The 20,963-nt window shown below is 40.7% G+C and overlaps 1 protein-coding gene across 3 annotated transcripts in view; it reads left to right on the top strand.

Annotated features, from left to right (window-relative positions):
- Positions 1 to 19,601, top strand: part of MMUT (methylmalonyl-CoA mutase) — a 34,385-nt gene extending 14,784 nt beyond the window's left edge. For all 3 annotated transcript variants that reach the window (XM_089777017.1, XM_075923368.2, XM_075923369.2), the window contains exons 9-13: positions 3,020 to 3,135; positions 15,209 to 15,340; positions 17,067 to 17,214; positions 17,334 to 17,501; positions 19,197 to 19,601. In XM_089777017.1, coding sequence (XP_089633143.1) covers positions 3,020 to 3,135; positions 15,209 to 15,340; positions 17,067 to 17,214; positions 17,334 to 17,501; positions 19,197 to 19,325 — 693 coding nt within the window. In that variant the 3' untranslated portion in view covers positions 19,326 to 19,601. The remainder of the gene's footprint in view (positions 1 to 3,019; positions 3,136 to 15,208; positions 15,341 to 17,066; positions 17,215 to 17,333; positions 17,502 to 19,196) is intronic.
- The last annotated feature ends 1,362 nt before the right edge of the window (positions 19,602 to 20,963 follow it).

Below are 20,963 nucleotides of genomic sequence, written 5' to 3' on the forward strand. Positions count from 1 at the left end.
TCTGGGACAGGGACCTACTTTTTCTGATGTGTATACAGTTCCTAGCACAATGAGGCTTTGAGGCAATAGTTCAGTGTAAATGTTAAGAAAAGCTTAAGGAAAGTACCCAGACAAATTCAGCTGAAAAATCAATGAGGGGTAGGGGGAGGAAGAACATGGCACCAGTGGACTAGTACAGGAACGAGGCCAAAGACTGAAGGGAAAGGGACAGCGGGACTATACTTTTACATTAATTCTGTCTGTGGAACATTAATGTTCTTCCAATTAACTCTTCCTTTCCTGGTCCATCACCATACTGCTTTATTAAAAATAGTCCCTTAACATCTGGGGCATCTTAACATGTCCATGGTATGTTGAGCAGCAGAGCAGACACATTCTATCTGATGCCCCGGTATTTATATATCAAGGATACTTAGTTGCAATCAGATGGTTAAAACAATTTATAATTTTAAATAGCAAGCCAAAAGTATAAATCTCAGAACGTAATAAACAAAAGACTGTTTAAATCACCAGTGGGCAACCTAGGCTGGTAAGTGGGGTGCATGAGTGGGTCTCCATCTCAGTGGGCCACAAGGTTGTTGTAACCAAGGGTGCGTCTAGACTACAGGGTTTTGTCGATGGAAGCTTCGTCGACAGATACTGTCGACAAAACTTCTGTCGACATAGAGCGTCTAGATACATTCAGTTCTGTCGACAAAGCAAGCTGCTTTGTCGACAAAACCCTGTAGTCTAGACGCAACCCTACAGGCAATAACACCTTCTGTCGACAGAACTCTGTCGACAGAAGGTGTTATGCCTCGTAAAATGAGGTTTACCAGCGTTGACAAAACTGCTGAGTTCTGTCAACGTTATGTCGACAGAACTCAGCAGTAGTGTAGACGCAGGTATAGTTTTGTCGACAAAAGTCCACTTTTGTCGACAAAACTCAGTAGTCTAGACACACCCCAAGACAGTCTCCCAGGACAGGGTAGTTTTGCTAAATGCGCTTGTGTACCTAGAATTTGTGGCATGTGCTGGTTGTACCATAGCAGCACTTTGGATGCACAGGGAGCACATGGGTCTCACAATGTGTGCAATCAGCACTCACCTCATTCACATGCCCTTGCTTTAAGTGCATGCTGCTTTTGTCATGCCAATAGGGGAAAAACATGCAAATGAAAACAGGCAGATAAGAATCTGGCAATCTTGTGCATGGGCAACAGTAAACAAAGTGTTTTGTAGGCCACATGTAGAACCTCAGTGGGCCGCATGTGGCCCTTGGGCTGCAGTTTGCTCACCACTGATTTAAAATCATGACTGTACTATTTCTGGAGCTGAAGGCTAAAGTGCCTTAAATGCTGTGTTCAGAAGATTCAGCTTTATCACTCTATAACTTCCTATTTTTAAGTGAAATGGTAGTTTGTGTGAACTATACTTATTTAAAGCTTCTTTATGGTAGAATGTCTTTAAAAAAGTTGTGGTGTCCTATGTACATAGACTTTTTTGACAGTTTGATGAGGGATGGAATATTTCTCACACCTTCACTTTTGGGATATTTTGCATATTATTCTAAAAGTAGTGATGTTTTCTTATTATTGTTTCTTACTCTTATTTGTGGAACATTTTCAATGCACTAGCACTTCAAAGCAGTTTTTTTAATTTGGCTTCCTTTGTATCCATTTATCTATTAGAGCATTAGTTTACATAAACATGCACCTTGTGCAGTTATTTGTATTGCAGTCGGATAAAGGTTCTGACCATGCAAAAAGGAATCATAACTTTTGTAAGCACTTCTAAATAGATCCCCCAAAAATTTAACTCTAAATACTTAGGCCAAGATTTTCTTAAGCGAATGCCTAGTTTCCCCTCATCCTCCTCTTTGAAATAATCTGCAATTGCCGATTTGTGCTGGGTAATCTTTAGTGTTATTGCATAAAAAAGGAATACTTACTTACTTGGAAGTTTTCATGTTACAGCACCTATCTGGGATTGATAATTACACTATTCTGAGATTTATCTGCTGTATTCATGCCTGGAATCGTGCGACATTGTTATGGAAACATTGTTATACATATGTTGATTTAGGATCTAATATTTCATGGAATGCTGGGATCAGAAGCGAATGTTATATAAATGATATATAACATCCATGTGAAAATTGCAGTGTCAAGCTGTAATACAGTGCAAAGCGTTTCTTTCTAGCTGAGACAGTTAGGAAGATCTTGGGTATTTTTAAACCATATTTTCAGTGCTTAAATACAAAAGTGGTAGCACCTTGGAAATAACTAAGTCAGAGAGAAGTGGTCTTACCATGTTGCCTTGTGCCCACTTGCATTCCTTAATTATTGTGGTATCTCTTCCTAATACCTGAGCTAGAAATCATTGCTTTGTACCAGTGTTTCTCAACCAGTGGTAAGAGTACCCTTAGGGATACTCGAAGTCTGGGGGGTGCATCAACACAACTGAAATTTGGACAAAAATCTTTTTTTGTTTTAAGTTTTACAGCGCTTTATTATTTTTGTACTTTTTACATCGAAAAATTTCGTCGCTCACCCGGCTACAATTAAGCTGTTTAAACAAATGTGTTGCAGTGGTAGAAGAAATTTTGTGTCTGAAAACTGTAGGTCCTGGGGGTACTTATAATTTTTTTTTAAAGGGGTACTTTATAAAAAAAAAAAGGTTGAGAAACACCACTTTGTGCCATCTTGGAATCCCAGCTTTCAGATGATACAATTAAAAGCTTCATTGTCTAGCTGTTTTACAGCACAGTATATGTAGGATCACATGAAGAATACTGTTGCAAAAGTACTGAGTTGGCTTTCTTGTATAAAAACATAGATTCAGGATCAGGAGACATTTCCAGGTCCTGGTCCTGTGACCTTCAACATACAGATTTTCAGCATACTAATGATAACTGTATTCTTATTTGATTCCAATACAGGCATCTTTGACTAGGGAACCTTACCAGACTCCTATTGGAATCCTTGAATGCCTTATAGTTGCTTACTTAAACTGAGTGTTTTTTCCTCCTTCATCTAAGGTAAAAGCTAGCAGAGATGAAGCAGTAGCCCAACAGTGTCTCGCTGCTTTGACAGAATGTGCTGCCACAGGCCAAGGCAACCTATTGGCACTCGCAGTAGAAGCAACACGTGCCAGGTAGGGTAAGGAAAGTTGGAATATTTAACCAATGTCAAAGTTGACTCTTTCCATTTATTTCTTTCAACTTCCCAATAATTTTTCAATATGTAGACTGCCACACATTGATATACCTTTTTTACTTTTAAAGAGGAAATAGGATATATTTTTAATGCAGAATAATATCCTTGACCACAGAGATGTATGTTTCAGAGGTCCAGATGGGCATTACTCTTTACTGTGGTTTGGTGGTGCTAACCAAATACATGTACTTTTTTCACTTTCTTAAAACTGTTTAATTTTTTTTCAAGCACATTATTGGGAACATTTTTCCCCTAAAATGTTTTTGTTCACACAAATTCTGTTTGCAGTTCAAGCTCTATCAGTTTCAGACTGTGATCAGTTTTCTTTGATGTACTGCTCTGCTGTTTTACAGGTCAGAGAGCTTGAAAAGTGTCTGAGATGTGAAAAGGGATATAGAAAAATCTTCTCACTCTGCTTTTTCCTCCTTCTTTACACCACAAATTGGTGTGAGGACATTCTGGCTAATGTAAAAAACTTGTATCTTTTATTCAAAAGCACTTACTGTCTTTTTCTCAAATAGTAATGCATCTTCTGTCACCCTGAGATACATTCACCTTTATCATCAAAGCCATCTTAACAATAGTTTAGGTTATGTCTACATTGCAATTAAAAAAACTTACTGCACTGAGTCTCAGAGCTCATGCAGCTTGGGCTATTGGGGTAAAACTAACAGTGTACACATTCAGACTCAGGCTGGAGTATGAGCCAGAGCAAGGATATGCTGCTGCTTCTGGTAGCTGTATGGAGTGGGAGAAGCCGCTAACCCCATTCCCCAACTGGCGCGCCGGAGTGGGGCAAGCCCCTAACCTCACTCCTCTGGGGAAGTTTGAGGGCCAAATTAAAAGGTGTAACAGGACAGATGCAGCCCATGGTTTTGCCCACCCCTGATCTAAAGGCACTAGGTACACTTCACGGCCCTTCCAATAAACAGCAGTGTCTAACAGAATCTGAATGTCCTGCTCCTGTTATCTAGTGAGGCTTCTGGACACACACAAGGGCCAGTTTAATGTTTAAAGTAACAGAACAATAGATAGGTGGAATGCAGAGGAAGAGAGAACCCAGCTACCTCTACTCCCAATAGCAGAAGGGAAAGGATCAATTCTAGGGCGATGTGCAGAAAGAGAGGAAGAAAAATGCCAGCCCCTGACCCTAATAGACGCAGCAGATTATATTTTGAATAGTTTAGAATCCAGTTAAATGAAAGATGCTATGTAAATATAAACCAGTAGGGTGCAAATATCAGTTCCAATCATTGTCAAAGAAATCTGACTTTCTACAATAGTCTGAAATGACTTTGCTTCTCTCTTGCTCCATTTTGCTAATTTTTCAGTAGTTATGTGATATAGGTGCATTGCAGTAACTGTGGATGAATACCATGTATTGATATTTTCTCTTTGACCTTTATGAACATGGCATATTGATTCAGTGAAATTAACAAAATGATTTAAATAGTCATTGGCAGCTGATGGAAAATTATCTCTGGGATTTCAGTTCTTGGATGTGCTTTAGATGAGCATACATATTTATCCAAATTACTTTTCAACATTCAGATTAAATTTGACAGGAACGTGGGATGTTTTGAGTCTTAGGGGAATTTAAAATTATGGCGGTAGAAGAAAATATAATGAATATTATTACTTTTGGATTAGACATGGGGTCTCCAAACTTTTCAGCCCGAGGGCCGCATTAACTATCAAACAGCAGTTCGGGGGCCGACTACACAGTTGAGGTCCAAATAAAAAACAAAACATGGATGTTGTTTTTAATTATTTATTTAATATTATTTTATTCAGTTATTATTTAATAACACATTGATACACTACACATGAACACCTGTATTAGGTTCTTAAGTTAAACTTACCTGAATATAGTGTGCAAATATATCCACTTATGGTAGAGAGATTGTTGCTTTTAATGTTTCCTCTTCAGAATATTCGAAAAATTCTTACTAAACTAACGACATTCCCATTACTTTAAACACACTGATAAGTAATTACGCGAAGGAAATTATCACTAAATAAAATAGAGTGTAACATGTTTCGAAATCAGACGCTAATTGACACCAACACCTCCTCATCGCAACAGTCAACTGCAACTGGCAAACTGTGATCAAAATAATCAAGTCTTGAACCAGCAGCAAACCATTTAAAAACTCCGCCACTAGATGGCGTTATATCATCTCATTGACTGTGAACGGAAGTAGAAAAAGTAAGCAGCGAATAAGGTTTTGCAATGTAATGATCGGTTGGAAAACATAACGCACTACTGCGTGCCTCTGTTTTAATTCGGTAAAAACATAACGTCCACGTAAGCGGCGGCTGATCTTGGCAGGATACACGTAAATTTCCATAATTTTTTTTCCGTAGACAAAAAGGTCTCCACGGGCCGGATGAGAGGGCCCGCGGGCCGTAGTTTGGAGACCCCTGGATTAGACCAATCATAACTATAAATGGAGTTTAGTTACAAAGTAATGGAAATTTTTTTGAAAACTGAGATCTGTTAGTGTGAAATTTAAAAATAGCTTGAAAATAACTAACTAGACCTACCAGGAATATGGTTTGAACAATAAAACCTAACAAAATACTAGTTTTTAATTCAACAGTGTATATGTATAGACTGAGCCGTTGATCAATGGATCTTATCTTCTATGATGTCATTGGTGAGCAACTAAGCCAATCCTTAATTGACAAATCCGATATCAGATGTTACATAAAATCTGTTACCAGTGTAAAACTATATGAGTACAAGGATTCACCCACTTATCTAACACTGTAGGATTGCAGCCCATGTTCACTGAGACAGTATCTTTTGGTATTCACGTAATTTGATTTTCCCCACATTACCAAGTAATCCTTCACAATTGGAAGTTGATCACAGCCTCCTCAGACTTTATAGGAAAGACATTGGTTACTTCATCTGTCTTCTCTAAGGTCAGATTTAGTTTCTCTCAAATGTCCCTATCAGTAAATGACACAGAAGACCAAAGCCAAGTAAGGGCTTCTTAAATATAATCAGATTTTGTGGTAAACGGCAATAACAGAGAAAAACTAATATAAAGTAGTGACAAAAACTACTTTAAACTATAGCCAACGATATTGCTGCAGAAGCAGTACTTTTGTGAGTGCTGAAAACATTGTCTCTGACTTAGCAAAAAAAAAAAATTTGGCTGTTGGTTGGTTTTAGTTCAGTATCCTAGATAAGTGTGAAACATGTTCCAGAACATGAGGTTGGTCAGTCCTCGTTGCATTTACAGGGAATAAACCCTTGTTGTCCCAAAGACTAACTTTTTATTTGAGGGTCTGATAGAACACTTAACAAAACGAATGTCAGTGATCCAAGTTCTCTTCCAACTCTTAAACTAACAAATGTGAGGTCATTGTCTCTTCAATTACCTCTTTTATATGGAATTAATTATTCTCATCTTCCTTATCTTTGAAAAGGGCCTTTGTAAGTGCTCATTTTTAGTTCCAGTCATATTCTTGAATGCACCAACTTTTTATGTGCTACAAGTTAATATTTTCCTTTGTGAAGTTAACAAATTTAAACTTCCTTGTGCAGTACTTCATTATTATGCAATGGAAAAAAGACACTTTACATGTTGCATGATTCAGGATATAGAAATATGTGAATTTAAATGTCAAATATAGAAGACCAGTTATTTAAATAAGCTTACGTTAGACCTGCTAGATGTAGTCTGTCACATGTCATTTATCACACAGTCTTAAGATATAACAAAAATCTAATTTGCAATAATCTTCTACCTTTGTGATTTTATCAGTCTACTTTAGTTTTCTACATATCTTACTCAGAAACCGTGATGCCCAGGTTTCAGTCTGTTAAACTCAGTTCTCTCTTTAATGCCAAGTATGTAGTTATTTCACTACAGTGGTAAATTGTTCTCCTAACCTTTCATATTAAAATTTACCTCTACACATATTTATTTTGCAGACTTTTTTTAAAAAATTCTGTTTCTGTCCATTGTCAGGATGTAATAGTGTAGTCAATTAACTGATAAACAAATACTTATCGATTAATGCCATAGACTACACAAATTTCCCTCTTCCCCCACCCTCCGGTACAGTTTTTAGCAGGCTGGCCAGCAGGCCAGCTCAGTCCTGGCTCATGCTGGGTCCAGGACCTACTTCTGCTGCGACTCTGCATTTAAAGTGTATTAGGAGACAGGTAGGCAAACAGCCCAGCTCAGTTCCGGCTCGCACCAGGTTCAGGAGCTCAGCCCTCCTGCCTCGGACAGGGGCTGCTGCCACCCCGCACTGCTGCCTCTGATATAGAGGCAGCACCATGGCATGGCGGAGGGTTCCTCAGGAGTCGGGCCATAGTGCACTAGCTGCTGGCCCCAGGCTCGGGGACTAATGAATAGTTGAGTAACCAATACAAATTCATGAAGTTAATTGACTATTCAATTAACCAATATTTAACAGCCCTAATCCATTGGCCTCACCTCACAGTGACTGATAGGAAATGTACTCCTAAATTTATGAGTCTCATGCTCTATCAAGCAGCCATAAACACTCTATAGTATCCATCAACACATATGCAAAATTGATTCGGATTGAGGTTTTGTGGTGTTTTGTGTTGCAGTTAACACTTTGGAGGAAATAACCACTCCAAATAAGACACAGGGATCTTCCTGTGACTGCACAGGAATCCACTGTTCATTAATTTAATATTTTGCAGTTTTATAGTACCTTTTAGGATTGCAGGATGCTTTACAAACATTAACAGCCCGATATACAGAAGTGGTGCATCTCTCGTTAACTTCAGTAAGATCTGTTGGTGTTCAGGGCCTCTAAAATGAAGTGTCAATTTTATTGCTTGATGATATTATAAAATAGATGTAATTTCTGGAAGGTAAACTGCACCATTAAAAAATTAAGTGACTTGCCCAAAATCATGCAGTGAGAGAGCAATCAATCCAAAACAGAACCAGAAACCTTGGTTTCTGTTCTCTACAGCAGTGGTGCTCAACCTTTTTTAATTTGTGACCCCCGGGGCTGAGAAAATTTTGATTGAAGAAAAAAAATGCCGGGATTTTGGTTAAGCAAAACATTCCCTCAGTAGCCTGCAGCCTACATTTTAGGATACAATTTGTGCACTTCTGTTTAAAAGCATTCTAGCTGACAGCTGATATTAGCGTAATACTTTTCTTTCCTTCTGAAGAAAGCTATAAGGATAGGTAACGATCACTCTAGTTAGTAACATTTATCATCACATTGCTGACTCCATTTTAAATCAAAGTGCATCTTCCACATAAGTGTATGCTTGAATTATGAGTTTTCTATTTCTTCCAGTTATGAATGAATGTGAATTTGAAACAGACTTAGAATAGCATAAACAGAAAAAGTTTATACTGTTGACTTTCTGCCAGTGTGTTTTAAAGTTTTAGGGTGGTATTTATAAATAGATTATGAAATTCACAAAAATAAGAATAGCCTTGTTTTCAGGGTGTGAATGTGCTTTCAGGTGTCCCAATTAAGTAATTGAACATTTTATCTGAAATGCATAAGGTGTAGAGTTTGGTTAAACATGTGCTTAAGTGGAGATAAGTTACTTAATTGCCTGCTGAAGCCAGACTTTGCCCATGACCAGCTGATACAGCATTGAATATGTTTTATCACTCTTGATAACAGAATTCTGGCCCGATTTGTGGTAGGTAAGATTGGGTTGTAAGTTGATGTAATTGTCTAGTGAAGACAGGCCAATAAAAGGCAAGATTCAGCTCCATCCAAAGATCTAGTTTTAGGCCTATATACTATACAAGTCCTACTTATGTCCTCAAAATATAATTTAAGCCAGTTTAGAATACAATTGAATTTGGGCCTATTTATAACTGCGTGGCTAAATCTACCAAATATGCAACAGGTGAGTTAAAAGTAGTATGAGAAGGAGAGAGCAAAAGATAGCTGAGAATTTGAAGTAAGTATAAAGGGATTTATATGATATTTACTGTTGTTGTTGTTCGTCCATCGTATTCGAAGAGGACCTTGACATCTAACGGGTTGTGGACTGTCCACGGTGTGTCCGCAAATGGCTGATAAGGCCGATACGGGCACGGAATGTTCTGCCACATGTCGGGCAGACGTGTGGGCACCACTGTTGCAGCTTTTGCAACTCTGGCTTTACGGAGTGCTCGCTTCTCTTGTGCTATGGTTGTCCTTCTGGCTTCAGATGTTTGACAGCCTTGGTAGATCAGCGTGTGCCATGTCGGTCGGTCTTGTGCCAGGGTCTCCCAGGAGGTGGTGTCAATATCCAGGGACTTGAGAGAGGCTTTAAGCATATCTTTGTATCGCTTCTTTTGTCCCCTGTGTGATCGCTTCCCTTGAAACAGCTCACCATAGAAGAGCTGTTTAGGGATGCAATGATCTGGCATCCTTGCAACATGGCCTGCCCAGCGTGTCTGGGCTTTCATCAGCAGGGTGTAAACTGACGGCAGGCCTGCTCTAGAAAGGACTTCTGTGTCTGGCACCTTATCCTGCCACCGGATCCTCAGAAGTCTGCAGAGGCAAATCGTGTGGAAGTGGTTCAGTTGCCTAGCGTGCCTCCTGTATACAGTCCAAGTCTCACTGGCATACATCAGGATAGTTAACACTACTGCTCGATAGACTTTAAGCTTTGTAGCAAGGCTTATTCCACGGCGGTCCCACACTTTGGTCAGCAGTCTGCCGAATGCAGAGCTTGCCTTGGCGACTCTGCAGTTGACCTCGATGTCAATTGTCACTGCGCGGGAGAGGGTGCTGCCAAGATATGTAAATTGGTCCACTGCTTGCAGCTTTTGTCCCTTCACTGTGATGGTGGGCTCTTGATGTTGAGCTTTCGGAGCTGGCTGGTGCATCACTTCGGTTTTCTTTGTGTTGATGAGAAGGCTGAAGTTGTCGCATGCTACTGCGAATTTGTCCATGCTGGCTTGCATTTCCTGCTCTGATCCAGCATTCAGGGCGCAGTCGTCAGCAAAAAGGAGGTCTCATAGCACAGTCTCCTTTATCTTGGAGACAGCCTGGAGTCTTCGCAGGTTAAACAGTTTCCCATCAGTCCTGTATCTCAGTCTGATTCCCAAGGAACTGTTCTGAAAGGCGTCTGACAGCATGGCTGAAAACGTTATGCTGAACAGGGTCGGTGCCAGCACGCACCCTTGCTTGACGCCATTTGTGACGGGAAAGGCCTCTGAAGCTTCTCCATCATCCAGAACACGAGCCGTCATGCCGTCATGGAACTGACGTACCATCAGGATGAATCTGTCAGAGCACCCAAACTTCGACATGATGCGCCACAGACCTTCGCGACTGACAGTGTCAAAAGCCTTGGTGAGATCCATGAAGATGGTGTACAGTTCACGATTCTGCTCTTGACACTTCTCTTGGAACTGTCAGGCTGCGAAGATCGTATCCACTGTGCCACACTCTTTGCAGAAGCCGCACTGTGTCTCGGGTAGTAAACCCTGTTCCAGGTGGTCAATCAGGCGATTCAGCAACACACGTGCAAGGATCTTACCTGCAATGGAAAGCAGTGATATTCCTCTATGATTATCGCAAACTTGTCAATTTCCTTTCCTCTTGTAAAGGTGTACGATGGACACGTCTTTCAGTTCCTGAGGAATAGATCCTTGATTCCAGAAGGACTGGAACAACTGAGTGAGTTTGTCGACAAGCACTGCACTACCACCCTTATAGACTTCCGCTGGGATCGCATCAGATCCTGGGGCCTTGCCACTGGACAGCTGGCTGATGGCCTGTAAGGTTTCAGTCTCTGATGGTGAGACATCCAGGCTGTGGTTGATATCCGCCTGGGGCATTCTATCAATTGCCTCGTTATTAATGGAAGATGGGCGGTTCAGTACGGATTGGAAGTGCTCAGCCCAACGCTGTAAAATCAGAGTCTTCTCAGTAATGAGAGTTGCACCATCTGAGTCCAGTAGAGGGGAACTCCCTGAGGGCTGAGGTCCGTACAAGGATTTAAGGGCTTCGTAGAACTGTTTGGCATCGTTTCTATCAGCGAACTTCTGGATTTCATCTGCTTTGGCACTCAAGGAGTCCTGCATCTTGCGAAGCTTGCTCTGTACGATCCTGCGAATGTTGTTGAAGGCATTTTTCTTAGCTGTTGACGACGGGTCATTCTGATGAGCACGGTGAAGACGATGCTTTTCAGCAAGTATGGCCTTGATCTCTTCATCGTTTTCATCAAACCAGTCCTGCTGTTTCCTGTGTGAGGGTCCAAGAACCTTTAGTGCAGAAGAGTGCACAATATCCCGGAAGCGTTCCCAGTCCTTCTCAGCATTTTCCTCTAATTGCAGCTCTAAAAGTTGGTTGCCAAGATCTTCTGCTAGTGAAGCTGCTGTTTTGGGGTTCCTCAGTCTACTGACGTTGATCTTTTTCATCACAGCTTTGTTTCCCTGTGGACGTCTCTTTGGCTTGATGTGAAAGCTTAATTTGGAGATGATAAGTCTGTGGTCAGTCCAACAGTCAGCACTCGGCATGGCCTTGGTCACCCTTACATCCTGTCTGTCTTTCCTCCGCACAATGACATAATCAATGAGATGCCAGTGCTTAGAGCGTGGGTGCATCCAGGACATCTTTTTGCAAGTGGGCAGGCGGAAGATGGTATTGGTGATGATCAAATCATGAGCCGCACATGTCTTCAGTAATAGTAGGCCATTGCTGTTACATTTACCGATTCCATTTTTTCCAATGACACCATCCCAGGCAGTGTAATCAGATCCTACTCTCGCGTTGAAATCACCAAGTAGAATCAGCCTGTCGGTGCGCTTCACGGATGAGAGTAGGGCATCGAGATCTTCATAAAACTTGTCCTTTACTTCATCCGGATTCGTCATTGTGGGCGTGTAAGCGCTGATCAGTGTGGCTTGCTTTCCTCTCGGTAGTGGAAGATGCAGTGTCAAGAGTCGGTCGTTCACGCCCTTGGGAAGACTGGCAAGTTTGCGGACAAGATGATTCTTAACCGCAAAGCCAACTCCAGATTCACGACGTTCGTCACCGCTGCGTCCACGCCAGAAGAATGTGTAACCACCTCCTGTTTCCATGAGCTGACCTTCGTTTCACACAGTGCCACAATATCGATGTTAAATCTTGTGAGCTCTCTGGCGACCAGGGCTATTCTTCTTTCTGGTCGATCTGCTGAAGGGTTGTCTTGAAGCGTGCGTACGTTCCATGTGCCAATAGTGAGTGATGTCACCTTGCATTTTGTTTGAAATGTTATTGTTCGACCGCATGAGATGGGATCCCCTCCAGCCGCGGTAAGCTGGCCAGGGTTCTATGAAGCAAACAATGTTTAGGTCACCTTTTCTAGCCCCTTCCTCTTACTACAGAGGTGAGCAGTGCAATCCTAAAGAGGGCTGCTCAGTCACTCAGGTAGACGCCGAATCCAGCTGTTGCTTCGGCCAGCAAGAAGACGACCGTTAGACCTGAGCCACCTGTGTGCAGGTCCGCGGCTACAGCTCCCAGTGTATCCACACCTGCTGCTTCGTCGCTCACCCGTCGCCACAGGACTTTAAGGTTTACGGGAATTAGGGGATGTCAAGATGTCAAGACTTGCACGTGAATTGGATTAAAGTGAGGGAGAGGTGCGCATAGTCAGCCTCACTCTCTCTTCCCAGATTCCATCTTGCTCCAATGGTAGGACTAATGTCAAGACGGTTGGAGGTGGGCTGGGCGTAGTGGTTGACCAGGGCATCTTTCATGTCTTGCCGTGCTCTTAGCGTACCACATCGCTTGCAGAAACCACCTTCATGACCGTTGGTCCTATTCTAGTAGGTCTCATCCGCTCGATCCGCTGGAGTCTGTCTTCACATTTACTGTAGAATTCTTGTGAATACACCAGAACATCATCTTCAAGACACATTGGGTGCCAAGCATAGGGCTGGTTTATAGATAATATCCATTAGAACACCGATCAAGAGAAAAGGAAATGAACACAACTTCTTTGGCTATCTCTTAGAAAAAAAGCTTATGAAATAGAAGTTATAGCTTGTCTAAATTGATATCCATATTGTCCTCTGACATTTTTTTTGTACTGAGACTTAGAGGGTATTTACTCTTAAACTAGGTCACAAAACAATTTTGAGTAAGAGCATTCCTCATAGCTAAATATAATAGTAAAATATAAAAGTGCAAGTTCCAGAAGATTAAAAGTGATTAACAATAGCTGAATGGAATCTATGTATTGGTGAATTGAGAAAAGATTACAGCACAGATGGTAGAAAGAAACTGTAATTAAATGGGGTATTGTCTTTTTTATATTTATAATTAATGTGCTTTGGAAATGTGATTGTCTGTTTTCTACTTTGACAAAATTTGCAACAAGTCATATGCATTTCTTTGTTGTGTGCCATTTCTTTCTATGTCTTATTTCCCACTATCTTTTGCCATCTCAGTACATGTAATATATCCCACTGAATTTATTTTTGAAATACATAATTGCTAGCTGCTCAGTAACCTACTTCACACCATTATGCAAACGTGTTCCAGTCCTTTCCCTTGCAGGGTCAGGGAGCACTTCTGAGGTGGAGGTTATATCAGAGCTCTTTTCTCTTGTTAGCTTGTTTCTTTTTGTCAATCCCTTGCCATTGGTTTCTCTTCCACTGTAATTTGAGCAATGTATTATATTATTGCTACAGGTTATGTACTATAAATTTGGGGAAAAAACTAATTTCTCATAGAAAAGTTGAATCCTCTAGTCATTAGTATATAAGTTTATACTGCACCTAGGACAGTGGGGCCCAGCTTTATTGTGGATTTTAGATGCTGCAGCAGATAGAAATGTTGCTGTTAATAGTATAAAATAACTAACAGTAACATTGTTCTCTACCAGTATTGTTTTTTCTGAGCTCTCTTCATACAAAGCAAATCAGAGAACTCAGAATTAAAAACTAGAAGGAAAGTAAGAGGGAAAAGGTGCACAATCTTGGAGACTGAGACAAATACAGATAATAAAATGGAGGGCATCAGAGAGGCACATTTGAACAGCTCTTCCTATGTAAGCTGTGGTTTACATCTAAGTTAATTTAGCACTCTCCAGGTGCAAGTGTAAAGGAGAGAAATATATACAGCTGGTGAAGGTCATAGCAGCCAAGTTAGGTATAGTCTGTCCTCAGTACATGAGAAAAAATTGGAACAGCAAGTGTAATACCCTCAGAGGTCTGAGTAAAATGTATGTCTACACAGCAACATTATTTAGAAATAGCTAGCATTATTTTGAAATAACTTAGTCCATGTCTACACAGTAGGCAGTTATTTCAAAATAATATCTAAATACTATCAAGCTGGAGAACTTTTTACTCTGACTCCTGTAACCCTCGTATGAGGAATAAGGGAAGTCGGAGGAAGAGTGCTCTATTTCGAAGGCACTCCCAATTTTGAAATAAGCTATTTTGAAATAAGCTACGCAATTGGCGTAGCTCAATTTTGTGTACCTTATTTCAAGTTAAGCCCTGCTGTGTGGACGCACCCTTCATGTCCTTTGCTCTGATGGTCACTAGCGACTGACTACGATTCATGCTTTTTATTCCAGACAACTTTTGTGACTGTTCCTATTTCTCATGCAATTTATGTTAAGACTTTAGTCTGATCTTGTTTTATAAGGAAACCTCTTGGTGCTAGTTAGGTGAAGAATTCCTATCCTAGCACAAATACATTAGTGATCGTATAAAAAGAAATCCCTATTCCTGGCATTTGGGTTAGCTTGATGTAGGGTTTTGATATGTAACTATTCTAGATGCATGTCATTGGGATGTGCAGTTCTTAGTCAAGTCTTTTCATCAGCAGATCAAAAATTTATCTCCAAAGTACTGCTGTATATTCTATTACTGTATGGTCCTAAGGACACTACAGTTTCTATCATTGTAGAATCAAAAAAGAATAATTTGTTCAAATTTGCTCCTATGCTACAGTATAATTAATCATCAGGCTGTTGCTGGAGATTTCCACATTCTGTTTTGATTTCAGTCCCCAAGAGATGCTAACGTTTTGACTCTGTATTTTAGATGTACAGTTGGAGAAATAACAGATGCAATGAAGAAGGTGTTTGGGGAGCATAGAGCCAGTGACCGAATGGTGAGTGGAGCTTACCGCCAGGAGTTTGGAGAGAGTGATGAAATTCTTCACGCTATCAATAGGTGAGAGTTTGCTGCTAACTCATGAAGGGAGGGAAAGGCCCCATATTTGTGGTGTTTGTGATATCCTCTAAAATCCTTAGACTTTGAGAATATTTGCAGAACGATACAGGAATTTAGATTTGACTTTTTCCATACCTACTTTTGTATCTTGCCCATGTCTCATCCTTCTGTATGTGAACATGAGTACTATACACAGTTAAATGTATAGAGTCACCTCTCCCATTTGTGGACTCTGAGTGTACCTCCTCAAATATAGGACTTCATGCCATTACCTGTTGCAGGGTAGACAAGGCCTGCCATGCCAGGGCAGCCTCCCTCACAGCTGCGCAATGCTGTCTTTGATAGAGGTAGCGGGGGGAGGGAGCAGGTGGCACCGCGGAGCTGATGCTGGGGGGAACCAGCTTTTAAGCCGGCTTCCCTCAACACCGGCTCCTGCTCCCCCACCTTGTAGCTTCTGATAGAGGCAGGAAGGGGGTGGAAATGCAAGTAGTCAAGAAAATTAACCAATAAGCCTAGGCTTATTTGTTAATCATCTACTTGACTACTCATTCGCATCCCTAATCTTAATTGTTCCGAATCAATTGATGGTAACCCTAGGCAGGGTTAAGTTCTTCAGAGACTCCCAGCCTGTGCCTCTCTCTCAGCCAGGTAGCCTTCAGCAAATACCCCCCTCTCTTGAGAGAATGTCCTTTTGAAATCTGCTTGAATTCTTTTTGCTCTTCTGTGTTCTTGGCCTTTTTCTCTTCTATCATTGTCTCTGAACAGCTGTCTAATAGTTGATGATGGGTAGTTTATCCTGAGTCATTTTTTCCAAGGAGTCCCCAGTTAAACTAAACCAATATATTCATGCAACAAACAGTAGTATTCGTATTAAAAACAGTAGTATTTGTAAAAATTTTACAGAGCGGTTCCAAATCTGATATTATTAGTGGAATGTGGTGACTCCCATTTAACATTTAAGCCACATCTAGACTGCATTGCTTTTCTGGGATACCGGAGGTGTCCCGGAAAAGCAATGCCACGTCCAAGGAACACGTCTGCTTTTAAAAAAAAAAAATGAAAAAAGCAGATGCTCTCTTTCACCATCTCTGTAAACCTTGTTCAACGAGGCATAAGAGATGTCGAAAAAGCACTTTTTTCTAAAATTTGGCGCTGTGTAGATGCGCCAAATTTCAGAAAAACCTCTTTCGAAAGTAAATTGGAAAAAGATTTGTATACCACAAATTCTGTATCTTTTTCCAATTTGACAGTGAAGTCTAGACATAGCCTAACAAAGCAGAATAGATGGATTATCATCCTTATGCTTTAGAGACTGCTATGATGTTATAGGTCACTTCACCTATATATCTAGGACCGAGGTCTATATTGTGCGTAGTACGTAGGCACCTTTGAAGACAATGGAACTACTCATGCTTAAAGTTAGATGTACGTTAGTACATCAGTGCCCCAAATGCTACAAGATTTTTCCTTCATTAAGCAGCAAAGCAGTGGTGAGAATGAAAAACAAGTAAGCAATGTTTTATTTCTCAAAGCACATGACAAAGGGAATCTGTCATTGTCCATATTAAGTGAAATACTAAAATGGTAAGCGTGCTGCATGTACCAACCATTTGTTGGTTGTTAGTGTAATGTAAGGTGCAAGAGCTGCCACTAGCACCTGTCTTTTGTAGACTCTTTTGAGGAAGCACAGTGACTTAGAAGAATAAAATGTATTTTTTTAAATCAGAGTAAACAAGTTCATGGACCATGAAGGACGCAGACCTCGTCTTCTTGTTGCCAAGATGGGTCAAGATGGCCATGATAGAGGAGCTAAAGTTATTGCTACAGGATTTGCAGATATTGGCTTTGATGTGGACATAGGCCCACTCTTCCAGGTATTATTTAATCTATCCTGTCCCTTAAAGTGTATTTGCAATGCAGCTTTCTTCTCTGCCGTTCTTGTTCAGCATTCATTTTACCACTAACTGCTGTTTGCTGTTTAAATTCTCTTTAGACACCCCGGGAAGTAGCCCAGCAGGCTGTGGATGCTGATGTACACTGTGTGGGTGTGAGCACATTAGCTGCAGGTCATAAAACTCTTGTTCCTGAACTCATCAAAGAGCTGAACACACTTGGCCGTCCAGACATTCTTGTTATGTGTGGAGGTGTCATCCCCCCTCAGGTAGTGCTTTTCAGAACCAATATACCTCACAGTTATAAGAACACTCAGTGTCACTCTGCTGTTTTGTTAGCTCTTTGCTGTGCATTCTTATCATTACGGGGGAGTTACAATGCTGAAGGCTTTCCAAAACACTTGTCAGGTAGGTAGGGTCAGTTTCATGCTAATCACAGAAAAACATTGCTGATGTCAAGTTTCATGCAAGTTAAACCCTGGTTTGTCGTACCTATCCTGTTCTGGTTTAACTCGCAAAGCTTCTGGCAGGATAAAGCACTAAGCTGCTTTTGTTTAGAAAAACTAGCAGCATGGGATTATTCTACCATTGACTTCTCATTTGTTTCCCAATTTATAAATTAAAATTCAGTTCAGCACTGAAAACTGTTGCACTTTAAAAATAAGACAACTGGGCTTACTGTATATTTGATATATACTCCCGGATCTGTTTGTTTGTTCTTAGAAGAAAGGTTCACCACATTTACACATACCAGATGCAGGTATTAAAGGAACAGTGTATAATAGCTTCCATTTTCCATTACGGATTCATGTAGGAGCAGTTGCTGCTGTACTGCCAAATGCAAATGTTTCCATTAGATGGGCCTATTCTTCAGTTCTCCTGAGCAGTAGGATTTCACTCTCATATAAGCCAGAAGTCATGGTGAAGGAGCAAGCGTCTCTTTCCAAGACTGCAGCATGTGCTACAAGTAGAAGCAGGAATGATGTGCTCAGCCTGTTACTTCAGGAGTACAGGAGAGTCTTCATAATAACAATAGTTATTGTTTTGTTTATAGAGCCCAAAGGAATGCAAATTTAAGGCAAGATCCTCCTTTAGAATACATTATTATTTGTAGCGTGTGTAGCATCTAAGAACCTGTCACAGACTAGGACTTTACTGTGAGTAGAGACTTTAGGCTAACACAGATTCACAGCCCATAGTCTTACTGACCCTAATTATCCTTCCTTGTCTGGCATAGTGTGGCCATATCTCCATTCTACCAGTACTCCCAAGCTTGTTCACTGTGTTTCAGATTGCCATACAGTCCCTTTCATGCCTTCTGTCATTAAGCCCTCTAATGCCTGGTATGACTTGCCTGAGCTCACCTAAGCCCCTTTCTTGTCCACATTTAAGTTCCTGTAAGATATTTGTCTGTTATGCTGCCTGGGATTAATCAAGTTGGTCAGTATATAAATAACATATTGTTGTTCTTTCCCCTCTTTTTTTCACTCCTTTGTCCTTAGAGGGCAAACTCTTTGGATTAGGGGCTGTGCTTCAGCATTTGGGAAACACTTAACATACATTGGGCGCTACCACAGAAGATTAATTAAAGTTATTTGGCTTTCATGTCCTTTGGAGGGCCCAAATCCTCACACTGAAATGCAGTCAGCTCTTGGGTGAAACAGCTTCTGTTAACATTACACAGCTATACCATGCACCAATTTAGACAGAGAAGCATCAGAGCCACTTTCTGTGTCTCATTGAAAATGTTAGGTAATCTGATGTTAAATTGACAGAATCCTTACAGTGAAATTATTCAGAATTTATTTTTTTATGTTTGAGCTTTTTTCTGCCATTCCTAGCGAATGTTTCTGGGAGCAGTTGCAAACCTTTGATCTTAAAGCTCTTTGGAGATTTACTCATAGATACTGTAAGGATATACTTTATGTTCCAGTTTTTAACTATTTAAATCTCTCTCTGAACAGGATTATAATTTCCTCTATGAGTCTGGTGTCTCCAGTGTATTTGGTCCAGGGACTCGGATTCCAAAGGCAGCTGTACAGGTGCTTGACGATATTGAGAAGTGCCTGGATAAGAGACAGCAGACTATGTAACAGTGAAACATCATGCCACAAAATGGGCCTTATAATAATCATTTATGGAATATGATCAATCATCAGCTTGGAAGAGCCAAACACGTAAATTTGGTTACAATGTCTGGTGCCTTGTGTGCTTTCTAAGAAAGCTGTAATTGTCAGGTGTGTTCTATCTGTGAGGAATATTTTGTATGACTGTGTATATTGAAATTCTCTCTAAAGGTACAAAGGAGTTCTGTAAAATTATTCAGGATTATTTCAAGAAATCAGCTAAATAAAATACCTATTCTAATATTTTGGCTCAGGGTGGTTGATTTTCCTCCCATCATCCTCATTGCTCTGTTTTGTTTTGTTTTTAAATAAACTTAGGAATCATTAAAAAAGGGATTGAGAATAAGACGGAGAATATCTTACTGCCCTTATATAAATCCATGGTACGCCCACCTCTTGAATACTGTGTACAGATGTGGTCTCCTCATCTCAAAAAAGATATGCCGGCATTAGAAAAAGTTCAGAGGTGGGCAACTAAAATGATTAGGAGTTTGGAACCGGTCCTATATGAGGAGAGATTAAAGAGACTAGGACTTCTCAGCTTGGAAAAGAGAAGACTAAGGGGGGATATGATAGAGGTATGGGAAAAGTTATTTACTTGTTCCCATAATATAAGAACTAGAGGCCACCAAATTAAATTAAAGAGCAACAGGTTTAAAACAAATAAAAGGAAGTTCTTCACACAACGCACAGTCAATGTGTGGAACTCCTTGCCTGAGGAGGCTGTGAATGCTAGGACTATAACAGGGTTTAAAAGAGAACTAGATAAATCTATGGCGGTTAAGTCCATTAATGGCTATTAGTAGGGCTCGACAAATTATACAATCTACTCTCCTGTGGCGAGTAGATTTCAGCTGCGCGCCCCGTTCATTCGTGGCGCGTGCATGTGCAATGCGGCTCTTGTACACGCACAGTACGGGGCTGGCGAGCGGTTTTCGATGCCGTTTGTCAAGCCCTGGCTATTAGGATGGGTAAGGAATGTTGTCTCTAGCCTCTGTTTGTCAGAGAGTGGAGATGGATGGCAGGAGAGAGATCGCTTGATCATTACCTGTTCAGTTCACTCCCTCTGGGGCACCTGGCATTGGCCCCTGTCAGCAAACAGGATACTGAGCTGAGTGAACCTTTGGTCTGACCCAGTATAGCCATTCTTATGTTCTAACTTCAGTGTATTTAACTGGTGCTTTAGCTCCAGGAACCTTCGGGTAAAACCAGCTAAGTGCAGCATAAAGGTAGTAGAATCCACTAGAGTTAGTGGCATTTGGATGTTAAAGCAGTAAAGTCTAAGGAGCAAATCTTTGATTTTACTTTAGTTGGAAAGTATAAGAAAATAAACTGCAAACACTGACACCATATCGTGTGGCTGTGTGAGAAGGGGCAGGTCCTGCATTGCCTTCTCTTGGAACATGGAAACTCGTAAATGCAGCAGAACCTCATGTAGTCCCAGCATGCCTAGAGAGGCCAGACCGAGACCTGGGACTCCACAGCTCTGCTCCAGCCTCCAGTATCCACTTAATACAACAGGACTTAATTTGGGATATTTTAAGTTGTCCATTAACTTAATACAACATTGAAACTTTACTATGCAGAAGAAAAATGCTGCTTGTA

This window comes from Pelodiscus sinensis, chromosome 3 (genome assembly GCF_052426305.1).
Source record: "Pelodiscus sinensis isolate ZL-2025 chromosome 3, ASM5242630v1, whole genome shotgun sequence".
In the NCBI taxonomy this organism is placed as follows: domain Eukaryota; kingdom Metazoa; phylum Chordata; order Testudines; family Trionychidae; genus Pelodiscus; species Pelodiscus sinensis.